Source organism: Bombus pascuorum, chromosome 2, assembly GCF_905332965.1.
Source record: "Bombus pascuorum chromosome 2, iyBomPasc1.1, whole genome shotgun sequence".
NCBI classification, from domain to species: Eukaryota; Metazoa; Arthropoda; class Insecta; order Hymenoptera; family Apidae; genus Bombus; species Bombus pascuorum.
Window position 1 is genome coordinate 14,109,529 of NC_083489.1, and position 16,762 is coordinate 14,126,290.

The following is a 16,762-nucleotide window of genomic DNA, read 5'->3' on the forward strand; positions in this document are numbered from 1 at the left end:
CCTCTCCCTTTATAAGAAACGCTTGATAGAAGAATGTATTATATATATTTAATGTAATGTATAGTTTAGTATGCTTATTTTTAATTTAGTAAACATGAATTTTTTGTTAAATAGATCTTTAATGTTTCCTAACTATATAAAAAACATTTTCTTTTTATTTACAAGTAGGAAGGCGTTCAAGGGAATGGCTTCAGACTGAGTCAGAGGCATCGGGTGGAACTGACCACTACAGTCATCACTTAACAATTGGACCTCATGGAGGTGTTGATTGGGTTCGAAGATTAGGTCTCGAAGCTGGTGGTCGAAAGTCCAGCGATTCCGAGATCAGTGGAGCTGGTACGGTTAGTGGAAGCGGGGACGAGTTGACTCTTCACAGGTCCACTGATTGTATCGTCTCAAAAGATCTTGCATCCTCGTCGGACAGTGATCTTCTTAGGTAATCTAATATCTTTTATCCTGAAGTGTAAGATTAAAGAGAATATCTTCTTAAAAATCTAGTTTATCAAACTATACTCATAATTTTGTTTAAAGATCTGCCCCACCATGGACAGTGGCTCATAGAAATCAAAAGTTCCGATTCTCCCCCGAGAGAGAAAGGGAACGAGAAAAGGCAGAGAAGCAACAGTATCAGCAACATCAGCGAGAGATGCAGGAATACAAACAGCAATCGTCCTATTATGCCGAGAAAGAGAAGGACTCGAGCGGTCTTTCAGACTCAAACAAAACAATTTCAAGTCAGGAGGAGGAGAAACCATCGAAAGAGGACAGGGAAGCGAAGAAGACCAGGGTGAAACAGAGTCTAATGAAGAGGGCCAGATCTGTGGCGATCTTCTCCTTGAAGCTGAAAGAACGGAGAGCAAGAGAGGCTGAGTTAAAAGCCAAAGTGGCGGAGAAAGAAGCTAGGTGGCAACAACCACAATCGTGCGTCGGTGGTGAGCTCTCTTGCATCCCCATAGAGAAGCTTATATCCGTGGACGACATCGCAGCCATGGAATTACGCAGACTTAATCATTAGTCGCTTGACGTTTCCACTTTCGTTTTACACGCTAATGTAGAAACGTTCGTCTGCGCCAGTGATACTCGCTACGGAACGAATGTTGTATATGAATTTCGCAGAATCTCTGAGGCCATATCAACAACGTATTTAAAAAGAGAAAAGGGATTCTGCGAATTAATCGATTTATGACCTACGTTCTTATGTAAATATCAAAGGAAAACTAGTAACGCACATAAAAGAAACAGGAAGTTAAGTGAAGAACAAAAATGGGGGTAAGAACACTTGTTTATTCCTACAATGAATACTTTTTGTACATTATTTTTTGTACATTTTTGCAAAAATCTCTCTTCTCTGTTTACTACTTAAATATGGAACTAATATCAATTGAAATTTTCAATATCATTGTTGAACGAAAACTTGCTCAATTTGGAGAATAATGCTACTCACTGTTTTATCATTCTGGACTATAATGTTGACAACGATGGCGCTGAACTACAGTGTACTTAAGCGAGCATTTAATGCAAATGGTTTCAAAGCTTCGAGTATTGACTTTATTTATGTTTTCCAATAGAGAAAGCTCATTTTCTTAAAAATTTTGATTCATTAATATAACAAGATTTCGAGTGAGTATCATTTGCGCAAGTGAACCATGTGCACCGAAAGGCTCATGAGAATTTCTAAAAATGTTTAAGAAATCATTAAGGAGATATGACCGTTATGTATCATCTGGAGTCGTGATTCTAAGAGAATCATTAATAAAAATGAATAAAGAAACGGCGCACAAAGTAAATTGAAAATTTTAGATAAAGTTCTATAGAGATTCTAGATTATCATCCTTTTAAAATCACAATTTTTGGTAGATTAGTCGATACCTCGGCATTGTAGATCGTAAACTTCAGAACGATTTGTGCCATACTATATGGAAATTGTTTCTGACTTCCTTAAAATTTCATCATCTTAAAACGTATAAAAGGAATAATTACAAATATTCTGTCTATATTGGTTGTTTTGAATTGAAAATAAGGTACAATCGGGGATAAAAATAAGTGAAAATGTAGCGGAACTAGTTATCAATGAAGTTTAATCAAACTAGTATTAGTATTATATGTATATAAGTTTAATTTATTATATATGCTTATACTATATAAATTACTTAGTAAATTAATTTACACTTTTCTGTAAACAAGCCATATTTACCGAAACTTCATTGATATCTATCTCCACTATCTGTCCATCTATTTTTGCTGCCGACTGTATGTGTCAACATATACATTTTCCCCTTTAATATGGTTTTATATTATGTTAAATTGTTCTTATAATTAGCAAATACTACTTCATAAATCTTATATTAACTCTATGAAAAAGATAAAAAGGCAAAAGAAAGAAAAAATTGAAAACAATTTTGAAGGATGCGAGATAATGTTACAAGAAAGTCACCTGCGCACAAATGCATGCAGGATTTTAACTCATAACATATGCGCGGGAAAAATATTAGAATTTAAAGTTTTTCTATATTTTTGGAATGTTTCAATAAAATTCTGATGATAATTAGTTCGTTACTTGAAATTAAGTTTAGGTACGTTTTAAAATGACCATTCTAAAATGGGTTACCTATCGATTTTAAAAAGGTACATTACATTATAAAAACTGGCGTCGAATAATCGACTGGAAATGATCATAAGAGTTTAAGATGCATAGAAAGAAACACTGTTACATTTGTAAATTATTTAAGCAGCTGCTGTTGGTAGCGGGAGCCATTCATATATCCGACTCGAAACTTAAAAAAATGACAAATGATCCTATTGTTGTTGCTGAAGTATAAGTTGTTAATTATATGTTACCTAGGTGTTTATGGGTTAATGAATTTTCGCTAAATAGTTCTCTACGAGGTCTCTATATGGTACAACGTACAAATGCACACAGAGTTCATACACGTCTACGATTAACTCCTTGCCTTATGACTTATTTTTTAACTAATCTCATTCAAATTTACTATGTTGTTTTAAATGAAACTGTTTCAAATGAAAATGTTGTTTCTACAAATGAATCTTTAACTGCACGTAATTTCTTTAAAACATTTCGGACTTAATCAAAATAACGTCCACGTGATTCAATGTAGCTGAATTCAGGCTCAAACATAATTTTCTATATATTACTAGACTGAGGATTTTTATGTAAATTCATATGTTCGTAGATCTAACTAAACAAATGGAATCTAAGAAGAAATTTATTTTTTCCACTCAGTATTATAATAAGTACTATCTTTTAAATATTTTGTATATTTTTGAATATCATCATATCAGCATTTTTGGACTTTTTAATTTCCTATAAATGCATAAAAATTCACGGTCTATTATAATTCGATAATCGGTAAATTACGAAAATGATTTTGTATATGATATAAGGCAAGTGGTTAAACAGAAAATAATTAAATGCAGTTTTCGTTCAACGAAGCACGATACACTTGTAAAATGTAAAGAAATATTTTGTTTTACCGTTCGATCGAGACAAATCGGTGAGATAAAACAGGAGCCTTAGGTAAAAAAATTACTATGAATGAAATTAGCTCGGTTGGTAAGCGACAAATAGTAGGGACCGTTTTTGTATATAGGGAATTGTTTACGTTTACAAGGCAACGCGAATAGTGAAAAAATTTGGTTCTATGGCCTAGTTAAAGTCCCCGTCCATTTGCTGAAGTAGTGCAGTCGTTCACTCGAGAGGCACTTTTTAACAACCTTACGTTTCGACTTTTTAACGACCACCATTGAGTAAATAAGTAGTGTTGTGATTAGGTATATGCGTCGACATACAAGCACTGTTGAAGCAAACAAAAAAAATAAGTATCGCATTATACTTTAGCGTGCCCTTTGGGAACTGCAAGACTAGAAAAACGTCGCGAAGTCGATAGATTAGCCGCTTTCGTAAGGCGAAGTTTAAGGAAAAAAATGTCAGCGGAAAGCATCTGTGTTTCTTAGATGTTTTGTATAAAACAGAAACTGAGCCAATAAAAACATTCTACGAAAAAATGGTGTTTTGTTCATTTATACTTTTTCCTAACGCAAATATATCACAATTATAATTATAATCTGGTAAAGTAAAACAGATAATAATTTTCCTTTTAAAAAATTTTAAAGTATCAAAGAATTAGTTCTCAACAATCGCAATTCAGTTAGAAAAGTAGATCTTACTGAATAGAAATATGAATGTTAAAAAGAAAATGAAATGATTTAAAACATTGCAAATTTTGTTAAACAACTGTCTAATTACTGTAGTTATTTATCTGTATAATAAAACGAAATTATATTGTATTTAACAATGAGATTCTATCGGGAAAGTTATTGTTAGTGAAAGTATAGCTCAGATTTTAGTCCTCTGATGGTAAGATTGCAATCTGCTGAAAATAGACGGATTAGTTTCCTACATGCACTCTCAACAATTTTTTGAGAAAATTGCAACTGGTCGGAATTGGGAAGAAAATAAAGTGAAAGCGAAGTGAAGTTCGCTTTTTATACCTTTTTTATCTGAGCTTGTAATACAAATTTAAACAATACGTTTTATAGATTTATATCAGTTTTATGTACATGCTGAAAATATCATCGGTTAAAATTAAATAAAAAATCGATTAACGTTACTATGAACTACAAGCGGTTAAAAATATTGAAAATCACAGTTCTTACAATATTCGACCTATCTGTAACAAATCTACATCTTTCAATGCCTGATGCTTGTTTCTCCATGTCATATATTTATTAGAAAATACATTATGTTTTTTGAACACAACCTATAAATTAAGAAAACTGAATATATCTTTTGAGGTTAATTAGGCAAATATATCTGTTGCCACTTAATCAACTATATTAGGTTTAACAGCTCAATTTATATTACGGTCATATATTTATACATTTCTTATTTCTATGGTAAATACATACCATGGTACCATACATATAACGCTTTGAGATGCATTTACAGCGCAGAATCGCAGTGTAGCAGACAACTGTGTGACGGGAAGGTATTGTAGATTGTAGGGTGAAAAATGTTGCGCTGTATTATGTTATCGCGTAAGTTTACGACAATTCTTTTCAAAATCATCGATTGTTTTCAGTAATTAAGTAAACTAACGATAAGTACATATCGTAACATTGTAACATTTCTTCATTTGGAAGAAATTCTTCTCTAAATATACTAATATGTTTCATATATATTTACGTTTAATTTTATGGCTCATTCTCTCTAATAGTTCGTATTGCATAAGATGTAGCAATTTCAACTAAATTAGCTTTATTTTCTTACACTGAAGTATAGGTGTCATTTTCAAATTCTATTGTAACACATTTCATAACCTCACGTATCAACAAAAATCTCCAATAATAATAAAAAATTTATCTTTTACAAAAGTTGTAACTTATGTAACAGATAAATATTCATAAATGTAAATATAATATAAATTAAATCACATATTTAGAAAATTAATATGGATAAATATTTTCTTTTCAGCCTCTTTTAATCAGGGCTTAGCATCCCTGATACGCAATAACATTGCTTTATCAGGATGTCCTGGAACTTTAGTCAATCAAGTCAAACATATGGCCACAGATGCAGTAGAGCAAAAAAGTGGACCTTCCTTGCCACAAAAAGTAAAAAGGAAGCCCTATAGTCCTTTTCAAGATACCAACAATATGGCTGAATATGCAGTGGCGCGATTAGATGATATTATGAACTGGGGTCGCAAAGGATCATTATGGCCTCTTACATTTGGTCTAGCCTGTTGCGCAGTCGAAATGATGCATATTGCAGCTCCAAGATACGATATGGACAGATATGGAGTTGTATTTAGAGCTTCTCCAAGACAAGCTGATGTTATTATTGTTGCTGGTACTCTCACAAATAAAATGGCACCTGCATTGAGAAGAGTGTATGATCAAATGCCCGAACCCCGATGGGTCATTTCAATGGGAAGCTGTGCCAATGGTGGTGGTTATTACCATTATAGTTATTCTGTTGTCAGAGGATGTGATAGGATTTTGCCTGTGGACATATATGTGCCAGGTAATATTTGATGTAACATTCATAAAAAGCTTAATGTTATGTCTTAAGCTTAATCTTTTATCTTAGTAAAAAATTGTTATATATATATTTAAACACATTTCAGGATGTCCCCCAACAGCTGAAGCTTTAATGTATGGCATCCTTCAATTGCAAAAGAAGGTGAAACGTATGAAAACTGTACAGTTATGGTACAGAAAATAATGTAAATGTACGTAATAATTGTGATAGATTATATATACATGTTGGTATTATAATACAAAACATGATAAAAGTAAGAAATGAAACTATAAATTATTTTAAGTAGTAATTAAAAATTAATATCTCACTGTTTTAAAATGACTAATTTATTACACAACCATGTCTTTTCCTAAGATTTGTTTATTTTTATGGATTTTTTATCATCATGTACAACCACCAAAAATACATATAAATACTATAAATAAAGAACTCAAAGATGACAGTATTAATTCAAATAATATAATTTCCATATTGATTACATAAATACACGAAAACGATAAAGTACTTTTTTACAGGTATGTAGTCTTGTTATATTTTTTTCTCTGTTTTACTCTTTATTATCTTTGCTATTTAAAATATGTACAATATCTTAATTTAAAAACAATGCAAAGTTAGGCGGAACATCTTTGCCACTTAGCTTACCACATAGTAAGGCCCCTTTATTTTTTTCCTTTCTCATATATTGCTCTATCTAATACTACTTACGATTGTGTTTATTTTAATTATACATTATATACATACATTGTTGAATAAAAACACATCAACTGATACGCACCACGCATACAATAGGTACGATACTTCTTTTGTTTTTCAAAGAACATTTTGCAACCTATTGTACCTATCAACATGTTTTCCCATATGTAAGGGTACACGTTTATGAACATACAATTATTTCTGTTGTGTCCACAGCCCGAATTTTAAAAGCCTACTTTGGTCATTGAAGAGCATAGTACGTTGGAAATATTATCAATATTTTATTCTTATTTTCTTCATTTTTACCAATCCAATCTTTATTTTCGTGAAATGTTCAATTTTATTTAAATTTATCTTCATAGATGTACAAATTCATAGTCTCTGAAATATGCACCCACGTATCATATCTCTGATCCATATTTATCTAGTTCTTTATTATAATAATTTTATCAGTCTCGATTTAAAATTTAATTCAAAACATACTTGCCAACGTGCTATGTAAACCTAAAAAGTTGTATGAATTATAAATTTAAAAAAATATGTGAATAAAATCAATGTAAGTTACAAAATAGTAACGTTAGGTTATTCTTAGAATGTCAAATTTAGATAAATTACTTACAGAGAGCAACTAAGATATAAAGAAAAATTGATTTGGCCGGAAATATTGTTCTCCGTATGACAAATAAGATTTTCCAAGACTTAAATTATTAACGCATTTTAATGTGTCCTTTAATTTAGCACCAACAACAAATATTTCTTAACATTCGTATCAAAATCTATCACTTTTATAGCATAAATTAAACTTTTTGTTAATTTTAAAATAGTATTTGTGCAATGGTATGATAATTACATTGAAAAATGCGTTTAATTATTTTGATACTTGGAGCGATAGTACTGCCACTTTTCTCTCTTCTTCTTTGCAGATTTACACTTATGAGGAAAAAAGTCTCGAGATAATTTACAATTTACAAAATAATAAAATATATCAATATTTTATACATATTTTCACTTTTTTGTGTGTATCTCTGTGACATAGAAAACGACTACAATAAATTGTTTGTACAAACTTATAGTATATATATAATCTTTATGAAACTCTGCAAATGAAATCCTGTGTGATCTTTAGTTACCAGAAAATATTTAGATAATAAACAATGAGTTTTTGTGGTATCATTTAATACCCACATTGAACAATTAAATTTTTGCTCTCTTCGATTTAATCGCAATTAATTAGTTCGTTTGTGATTCAACCTACTTCACTCTCTCGTTTAGAAGAGTCTCATGCTTTTATCTCTGATTCTATTGTTCACTATATAATTCGATAACCAAATTGTACAAACCTAACACCTTTCTGTGCTCCATCAAATAGTTTACACGCTTCGAACATACAAACTATCGAGTTTTTGGATATTATTAAAGAATTGCTTGTGACGTTGAAGGTGGTGGATTACTCGGCAAAGCAGGCACAGGCCCATCAGTCCACTGTATAAGATTATGTTCGCCCATCTGTGTACTTTGAAAGTGATCTTTCAAGAGTGTTTGCGAAAACGTGCAATGCATTTGATATGCTTCGCTTTCGCGATTCGGATCTCCACAAATTCTATACAAATCTATCGACAAAGATGAGTCATTTAAAGATGAACCTTCTATTGTTTAAATACATCCAAATTTCCATATACCTTTAAGTATGGCCGTAGCCCATAATTGTACATGAACATCAGGTATTTTAGAAGCTAATTGCATCGCAGGAGTAACCATGTTCATGGACTCTCTACTATTTCCTAAAGAAAGAAATATGTGTCCAAGAAGTACAAGACTACATGACGTGAGTCTGTTTAAATCTTCAGAATTGGCCATTTTTAGAGTTTCCCGGAGGTATCTCCTATAAATATATTTATATGTTTAGGTACATTTGATGGCTTTTTGAAAGATATTAAGTATAATAATAGTTATCGATTCGTACTTTGCTTCGTTGTATCTCGCTCCAAAAAATGCTTGAAGACCTTGAACATAATACGCTGCTGCCCTTAAAGAGTGTGAATGAGATGGTAAAGACTCGGGATTTATTCGTTCTAATAAAGCACCTAAATCAGCATCCCTCTTTGTCCTAAGATATACTATTGCCAAATTCAAATTCGCGAAAGTCCACAATTCCCTTTCTTGCGATGTCTGTAAAAGACATTATTTTACACAATACTACTAAAAAGTACCATTTAGTAATATTTAATTTGTTTATTATCCTACTCTTAAAGCAGCAGTAAATTGTGCTTCCGCAGCTTCCATACAATTCATAGACATTGCATATAATCCCAATAAAGCATGCAATTGTGGCTTATGACCTTGAAGTAACCTTGGCTGCCTTCTACAAAGCTGACAAGCTTGAGAAATTTCTGCAAGAGCTACACTTTTATTTCCCATTACTAGTCTGCACATTACTATATGCTCCAACAACATTAGTTGAAAAACAGAAAGTATAGGTTTGTTGTCAACAACTGCAAAATACAATATGAATGTTAATTTAACTAGGAAGTCATAATAACATTACTAAAATGATGAGTTGTTGCATTCACTTTTGAGCTTTTCAATTTGAGTCAATGCTTTATCTGTGTATTTCTGAGCTTTGTCCATATAACCAGCTTGCATTGAATGCATAACTGTTACTAAATACACCAAAACATATAAATGGTCCTTTGGCATCCATATAAACATATCTCCGATATTAGAACCCGTAACTATTTCATCTGGTGGCCAGCTAGGAGACATTATAGTTTGTATGCTCTGTTGGAGTTGCTTTAAACAAGGTTTCACACTTTTAACCTGTCAAGAAAAGTTTAAAATAAATAAATAGTTAGTATACATTTATTAAATACAAAATATTATTCATTGCTTACTTGTCCTGCCATTAAATAATGACAAACTTGAAGTACTAAAAAATATACTTTTAAATACTCTTTTTGATGTGGACTACCCTGCCAATTTTCAACATGGTGTCCAGCTGAATTTAAAAGCGGATGAACCTCAGTAAACTTTTTGTCTATTAATAAAAGCATACATCGGCTCAATAAGAATAGAACTCTCGTATAACTTGCATTGCTGATATGAGAATAATCAACACCTACTGCAAGTAGACTACTAGCTGCGACAAAATCTTTTTCTGATGCATGTATTTGCTAAATCACACAAAAATATCATTAAACAACTACTTCATTATTGACATTAATTAAAATAATCTCCAACTTACTGCAAGTTGAAAAATAAGTCTGCAATGCCAATACACATTGTGTTGAGAAAGTTCTATAGCCTTCCGTAATATAGGTTTACTTAGATTTGATTGGTGCTGTTGCTCATATAATTCTGCAACCACACTTGCTGCTTCAAACTTAACGTCATCAAAAGTGTTTATATTCTGGCTCAATCGCCACTAAAACATAATGTCAATATTACACATCAATTAACAAATATCAATTATCCAAATATTAAATTATCAATTATCCAAAAATTAAACCATTGCTTAAGTACATACAGATTAACATATCAATTGATTTTTAATCACTCATAATCTTATACATGTATTACCGACTGTACCAAAATAAAAAGAAAGGTTAGAATCAGGATAAACAGATGTATCAAAATTTCCACGTAATACGCGATAAAAATAAAATACAATATTAGAAGAAAAGGTTGAACGTAATTAATTAAAGTACAAATAATAGTACAACTTACCGCTTGTTCTAAATGAGACCGCGCCAAATCGATGTTTTTGGTATGCGTAAGAAGGATGTTACCAAGTTGAAGATGGGTGCGTGCTTCAACTCTTGGAGGCGGTTTAAAATTGAAAACCGCTTGTAAACACTGTATACATGACTTGATATTCGGTGGACTCGAGGTTCGAAAGTTTTCTGCTAGTCCTAACAACGACAGATACCAAGCGTCCTGCGAAGACGCCATTTTGACATTTCACGGGTAAAATCTCCAACCGTGATAAGACACGGTCACTGGGTTCGCACACGGGATTCAATTACACTTGGAACAAAACTGGAATCACCGTTCTGAGAAGAGAAATTACAATCACGATTCGATTTACAATTTTCGCGGTGTCCCGTCAGATTCGTTTCCCCTGGAAACCGCTTATTGCGTAATGTTTACATACATATGTAACAGGACATTTTCTATTATTATTGCTTCACATTTTTTATAGACGTACTAAGAATCATCGTTTCCAGGCACAGATAATTGATATTTCGATAACAAGAATAGTCTAGATAGACATCGACATTATTCATTTTAATAATTTCTATGTACAACGGTAGTGAACTATATATCATTACTTCGTTAGCTTTGGATACTTTGGAATATAACTAAATAGGGTTTTATTTTATTTAATAGGGAATATTGGTTTTCTAACCTCTGCGTGGTGGCGTTTAAATGATAACTAGATTGCAATTACTTGAGCACGGTTGTACCCACGATCATATAAACAGGACTTGATACTTTTTAGGGAAAACCGAAAATTGAGTCGTGAAAAATCAACATAAAAGACAACAAAATTTTCGCTTTTGCAAAATAGACAAAGATGGGTAAATTGTCTTAGTCTCTGTCTGAGACATTCATAGCATGTCACACATGTGCAAAATAAGACTTTTCTTACTTTTCATATTGATTTTTAACAATTCAATTTTAGAATGCTTTCTTCTATGTGGCATGTTGAGGGTCGAGACCTGTTTACATGATCGTGGCCTCGGTACTCATATACTGAAAATCGCATAGAAGAAATTGTGCTAAAATTGGACGTGAAATTTCAAAATTCTTAAACACGTCAATCTGAGAAAAATGTTTTTTATTACGTAATAGTCCCCTCGTAACCAAACAACTTTTGTTTCAAATCTTTCTTTGTATCTCAAAAATTGAGAGTTATTTAAATAATTCGTTTTTGGTGACACATTGTATAATATAAACAAAAGATGAGTTAGGTTTGGGTTAGGTTAGGTTTGGATTAGGTTAGATCATTTTATCCAGCCGGCAACTAACTAATACTAACGAATACGTTGCCACGAACGTACAATTATAGACAGAATTCACTGTAGTGGTACCAACAATGTTTTGTAAATATCTCGGAAACTAGGGTCGAGCGCCGGTTACATGTGTAATAGAAAAAAATTGTTCAAAATCATGCCTCCGATAATATGTTCAAAAACCATCGAAATCGATAGTGAGAATAAACCTCTAAATAATTACCATTTAACCTAGTACGTGATTTCCTATGCGTAACATGTTAAAAAATCATTTGCTGTTTATTATTCGAAAAGTCTTCACTCTAGGTGTTACAGAGAACAAGAGGTAACTCGCTTTTACCATTCTCAGTGTTGACATACTAGTAGGATTTAAATATCTGCAAGAGATAATATGTGTAGATTTATTAAGATAACGCATATTTGAAGCTCTGTATCTGTTCCTATAACAATGTTTTACAGTTCATTGCTCGCTATGTTTTGATGTATCTCACTCAGTTTTGATGCATTCCGTTCGGTTTCTTCGTCGTACGTTACCTACGCAATTTAAGTAAATGAATGTGCCCGTTGCACAATAAGGGAAAGAGTTTGGTTAGGTTTAGATGACCCCAAAACGTGGGTACGAAAAAACATTGCATCATTGCATGTCGATGTCATATTTATTTTTTCTCGTCTGTGATCAGAGCTTGATGTTTTCATAATGAAAAAATGCATAAATAATTATTGAAATATTAGCTTTTGGAAGTTTTTCCCGATGTAGTATCATCGATGCATCGATACATATAAATATGTAAATGAATAAACTGAAAATGCATATCCGTTTTTTATTCATTTAAATAAAATTAAATATACTCAATAGTTTTCTTCTAACGTTAGTGTTAGTATTGGATAAAATGTTTATCAAAAAATACAAAGTAACAGTAAGTATAATTTGAAATGTAATGAATTCTGACAAACAAATTTGCTAAATAAATTAATCTTTAAAGAGATTGAGACACATTTCGAAATGAAATTGTTAGATGATATTGTGTTTGCTTCAATTAGCTTCATTTCAATTATATATGCATGTAATAAAATTATTATATGTAAATAAACAAATAATCAAATTAATATACATGCGTGCACATATTTGAGCATGCAATCCCAAACTCTGATTTATCTTTAATGCTTTACTCTATTTTTATTCTGATTATTATATAACTATCACTTAATTATTTTGTTTACATCTTTATATAACAAACAATGTTTATTAACAATATTGCCTTTATTAATATGAAAATTTATTTTACTTATTATTATTATTATCATCCTATTCTTTCTTTAATAAGTTTTTTTAAACAATAGTTGTTTTCTTTATGTATAAGTTTCCTATCACTTTTAGCAGATCTATTTAAAAAGTTAAAACTATGGAAGGTCATTCATATGTATCATGTATCAAGATTAATGGAATTCCTATTTTACCACCAATGGTATGCACTATATCATATAGGCATTATATTATATATAATTACCATTTAAGATTAATTTTGTGATAAAATATATCTTTTTTAGATAACTGAAGATATTAAACAGGAAATATCCAATTATAAGAAAAGTGCAATAAATATAGAAAAAAAGTTGAATGTTTTACACATTGCTAAAGAATGTAATAATAGTGATATTTATATAGGAAAAGTTACAAAAGAATCAAGGGATATAAAATGTAAAAAAAGAGTTCATGGTTCAAGAGAGAATTTAATTTCTTCTGAATGCAAAAATATTAATTATAATGAAACTAATACTGCGGATAGAAACAATGTTCCAATAGAAATTTTTGAAAGCTCTAATGACAATTTAGAAAAAACATTACAGTCTAGTAAAAATTTAAACATGGAATGTAAGTCTGAAAATCAAATAAATTTGGCTCCTGGTACTGTTTCAAAATCAAAATCAATAACTGCTAGCGTTGATAGAGATCGCTGCTTAAATGAAACAGCTTCAATAAAATCTACTAGTACAGAAACAATATCAGATATTTGTAAACCACAAGTGCCTAAAACATTAAATATTATTCCATTAACACTGAATAACACTACATGTAACAGAGATAGAGATTCTCAAGAAAGTAATTTTGATAATTTAGGAGATACCCCTAAATTAGTACGTCAAGGTTCCTATGTGTTAGATACTCCAAGTCCAATATTATTGGCACATATGCAAATGGAACTTGCTACTTCAGCTTGTGCTCCATGTTCAGAATATGTTCCAACATCTTACGGGAATACGAACCAACAAAAAGAATGGAATGTTACACAAGCTAAAATTGAATGGGAGTACGAACCTGAAAATAAAGAATCTGTTCCTATAAGAAACTCTAATCGTAAAACTAATCGTAAAATGTGTAAGTCCGTTTCTTTACAAACGAAACCGGAATCTTCTTTTGTAATGTGTCCATCGACAAAGTCTGCAGATTGCATTCAAACGATGTTAGCTAAAGAGTGTATTAATAGAAGCGATATACAAATTAATCATAATGAAAAGTATATTGTAGATAATAACAATGAAAAGATAGAAAGATTACAAACATGGAACAAGTATAATAGCTCTTGCACTTCTAATCCAGTATGTAAACTTGGTGGTTCCTTGGAAGATCTAAATGAGCACAATAGCATTTATGCAACTAATAATTTGATGGCAAAATTTTTGAAAAATACAGATATAGATAATCCAATCCCTAAATTGAAATCTACTATTGCATCTGATAAACTTCTAACAGTTTACAAAAAGGTACAAGAGATGCATAAGAATCAGATGGCTGAATTAATGTTTCGTCAACATAGAGAACAAACATTACTACAAAAGGAATTTGAAAAACAACAGTTACTTTTATTGACTGAGATTAAAAAATCCTTTCCAAAAATTTCAGTTTCTTTGCTCTCTGAAAATATCTTGTCTCCTGCTTTTAATGATGAAAACAATATGCAAAATGTTAGAACATTAAAAAATAATCTAGAGCAAAAGAATGAAGTAGAATATTCACAAGATAATAAGACGAACATAACTTCCTGTCCATTGAATTATATTTATCCTGAAGTGAATTATGATAATGCTCCTTGTTCTACTAGATATTCATATACAGCTCAATCATCAGAAACAGAACCCTCAGTCAACATTAATAATTCTCTGACAAAAACAAATGGAAGAAATACAGAGATGCAATCAAATGATGTAAATTACAAAAAAAGATTATTAGAGGAGGGTGAAACAAGTAAACGTTCAAACGTTAGTCGAGAATTATTTCCTTTAGATAGTAAAACTACTCATGTACCAGTCCTTGAGAGGACAATATATGAAACTAAACATGCAAGTATTTATATTCTGTATTTAAATTTCCATTTAAATAATAGTTCAAATTACAAAGTTATTTTCATACTACAGATTAAAGCAGTGAATATAATAAACGCATATGCAAGAGGGTATTTAGTACGTAGAATGATGCGAACCGAACGTGTGATTGCTTTAAAAAACACATATAAAGAAGCTTTACATTGCATGCTTAAACTTCATGTTGATGCCCCTCTCAATCGTTCAGAATTTAATTTTTTACATCGGCTTCAATTACAGGTAATATTGTTAAATATTATAATAAAAAAATGTCACTCAATGCAGTTTGATTTTTTTATAATATTAAGAAGTTTACTAAAGTCTTGTTTCCTTTTTATTATATCGTCTATAAATTTAAAAAGAAAAATTTCCTTTTCACTTGTATCAATTTGATAGTAATTAGTTGACAGTAAGATAAAATAAAACAAATAATTTCTACTTATATTATTTTAATAATAATCTACTTAAAGTGTTTTAAAATCCATTATTTTATTACTGTTGATAAGTAAAACAATTGTTATTTAAAATATGAAAATTCTTAAGGAAAGGATATTCATCAAAATTTTATGATTTCTGAAAGTGTGACGCAGCTTCTATGAATATAGTGGAGTTATTTGCCCAAAATCCCCAGAAAAGAACGCAAGTAATAGCGCAAGATCGTGAAATTAAAAAATCCCGTATAGAACGTCCATCATCTGCAAGATCATACTCGTTTGCAACTCAACGGACTTTAGCCAGGAAAAAACTGAAGGAGTATGACTCTGCATAGTAAAATTTATTTTGTTTTTTTACAGAAATTTCTATGAATTCTTCAAATGTAGAATGTTATGTTATTGAAACAAAATAAATTATGTCATTATTTGCTATTAGATGCTTGTATTAAATGAATTTAGTACCATAAATTTATCAATGAACATAATTAGTACGTAATATGAAATGTATATTTAGTATTGCAGAAGTATGCTTTTTATTCTCAATATTTAATTTTTTCTATAGCAAATAGAATTTCTAAAATAATCGTATATCCAGTACACACTTTCCATTTTTATATTAGCATAACATACTGCTGTTTAAACCAACAGCTATAATTACATATATATAAATTCCCATTTATTTGTTGTTTATTTTTTTCCTGGTAGGATGGAAGAATATCAACCAACTTCGTTTGTTCGTTCATGTTTGTCTAGATCTAGATGTCAAACTTGGACTTCAGATATTAAGGAAAGACTTATCTCTTCAAACATATTATGTAAGTTGTTTCCTTTTATTATAATGTCAGGTCATAATATTTGTTACTGCAATTAATTTACAAATTATATTAATACATATACATATGTATATATTATTATTTAACTCATTTACTACATGATACATAAGTCATCAATATCAGTGTATTATCGATAATTATATAACTTGCAGATGAGAGTATTAAAAGAAGTACCAGCGCTGGGACTGTACGAAAACCTTGGCGGTAAATTGATATAATGGTGCCTTCTATTATTTAATTTAATATGTGTATATTGTGTTAAAATATGTAAACAAACCCACTTTGTGCCTCAATTTTTTAATAAATTCGTTTCATATAAAATTTATTTTCATGTTTACAGGAATCATTTATACAATAAATAAATTTGGT

General features: G+C 30.7%; 4 protein-coding genes and 1 long non-coding RNA gene across 15 annotated transcripts in view; 3 read left to right on the forward strand and 2 right to left on the reverse strand.

Moving 5' to 3' along the window:
- The window catches only part of LOC132916652 (anoctamin-8-like), a 29,980-nt gene extending 26,167 nt beyond the window's left edge, over positions 1-3,813 (forward strand). For 6 of the 8 annotated variants that reach the window (XM_060976818.1, XM_060976820.1, XM_060976821.1 and 3 more), the window contains 2 exons: positions 166-436; positions 532-3,813. In XM_060976818.1, coding sequence (XP_060832801.1) covers positions 166-436; positions 532-1,015 — 755 coding nt within the window. In that variant the 3' untranslated portion in view covers positions 1,016-3,813. The remainder of the gene's footprint in view (positions 1-165; positions 437-531) is intronic. The other 2 variants (XM_060976825.1, XM_060976819.1) reach the window with 1 other exon arrangement.
- Positions 308-5,032, reverse strand: LOC132916672 (uncharacterized). The gene is made up of 2 exons (XR_009660157.1): positions 4,927-5,032; positions 308-456 (listed from the first exon to the last, which is right to left on the reverse strand). It is a non-coding gene; the product is annotated as an uncharacterized LOC132916672 (long non-coding RNA).
- On the forward strand, positions 4,967-6,343 carry LOC132916668 (NADH-quinone oxidoreductase subunit B 2-like). Its single transcript, XM_060976871.1, has 3 exons — positions 4,967-5,055; positions 5,492-6,043; positions 6,147-6,343. The coding sequence occupies exons 1-3, from the start codon at positions 5,031-5,033 to the stop codon at positions 6,242-6,244; spliced, it is 675 nt and encodes a 224-aa protein (XP_060832854.1). The 5' UTR covers positions 4,967-5,030; the 3' UTR covers positions 6,245-6,343.
- A 155-nt stretch (positions 6,344-6,498) lies between these two features.
- LOC132916660 (MAU2 chromatid cohesion factor homolog) lies at positions 6,499-11,190 on the reverse strand. Of its 2 annotated transcripts, XR_009660153.1 has the most exons (9): positions 10,478-11,190; positions 9,996-10,175; positions 9,646-9,924; positions 9,325-9,571; positions 8,999-9,246; positions 8,718-8,923; positions 8,434-8,636; positions 8,095-8,364; positions 6,499-7,258 (listed from the first exon to the last, which is right to left on the reverse strand). XR_009660153.1 is itself a non-coding variant. In XM_060976858.1 (8 exons), the coding sequence occupies exons 1-8, from the start codon at positions 10,700-10,702 to the stop codon at positions 8,168-8,170; spliced, it is 1,785 nt and encodes a 594-aa protein (XP_060832841.1). In that variant the 5' UTR covers positions 10,703-11,190; the 3' UTR covers positions 6,499-8,167. The 2 variants fall into 2 exon arrangements, 1 of the variants encoding a protein (XP_060832841.1); XM_060976858.1 differs by having other exon boundaries at positions 6,499-8,364.
- A 498-nt stretch (positions 11,191-11,688) lies between these two features.
- On the forward strand, positions 11,689-16,718 carry LOC132916658 (centriolar coiled-coil protein of 110 kDa-like). Of its 3 annotated transcripts, XM_060976855.1 has the most exons (7): positions 11,690-12,091; positions 13,145-13,232; positions 13,315-15,105; positions 15,181-15,366; positions 15,707-15,879; positions 16,266-16,375; positions 16,546-16,718. In XM_060976855.1, the coding sequence occupies exons 2-7, from the start codon at positions 13,170-13,172 to the stop codon at positions 16,599-16,601; spliced, it is 2,379 nt and encodes a 792-aa protein (XP_060832838.1). In that variant the 5' UTR covers positions 11,690-12,091; positions 13,145-13,169; the 3' UTR covers positions 16,602-16,718. The 3 variants fall into 3 exon arrangements, 2 of the variants coding, with proteins under 2 accessions (XP_060832838.1, XP_060832839.1); XR_009660152.1 differs by lacking the exon at positions 15,707-15,879 and having other exon boundaries at positions 11,689-12,091; XM_060976856.1 differs by lacking the exon at positions 16,546-16,718 and having other exon boundaries at positions 15,707-15,894.
- The last annotated feature ends 44 nt before the right edge of the window (positions 16,719-16,762 follow it).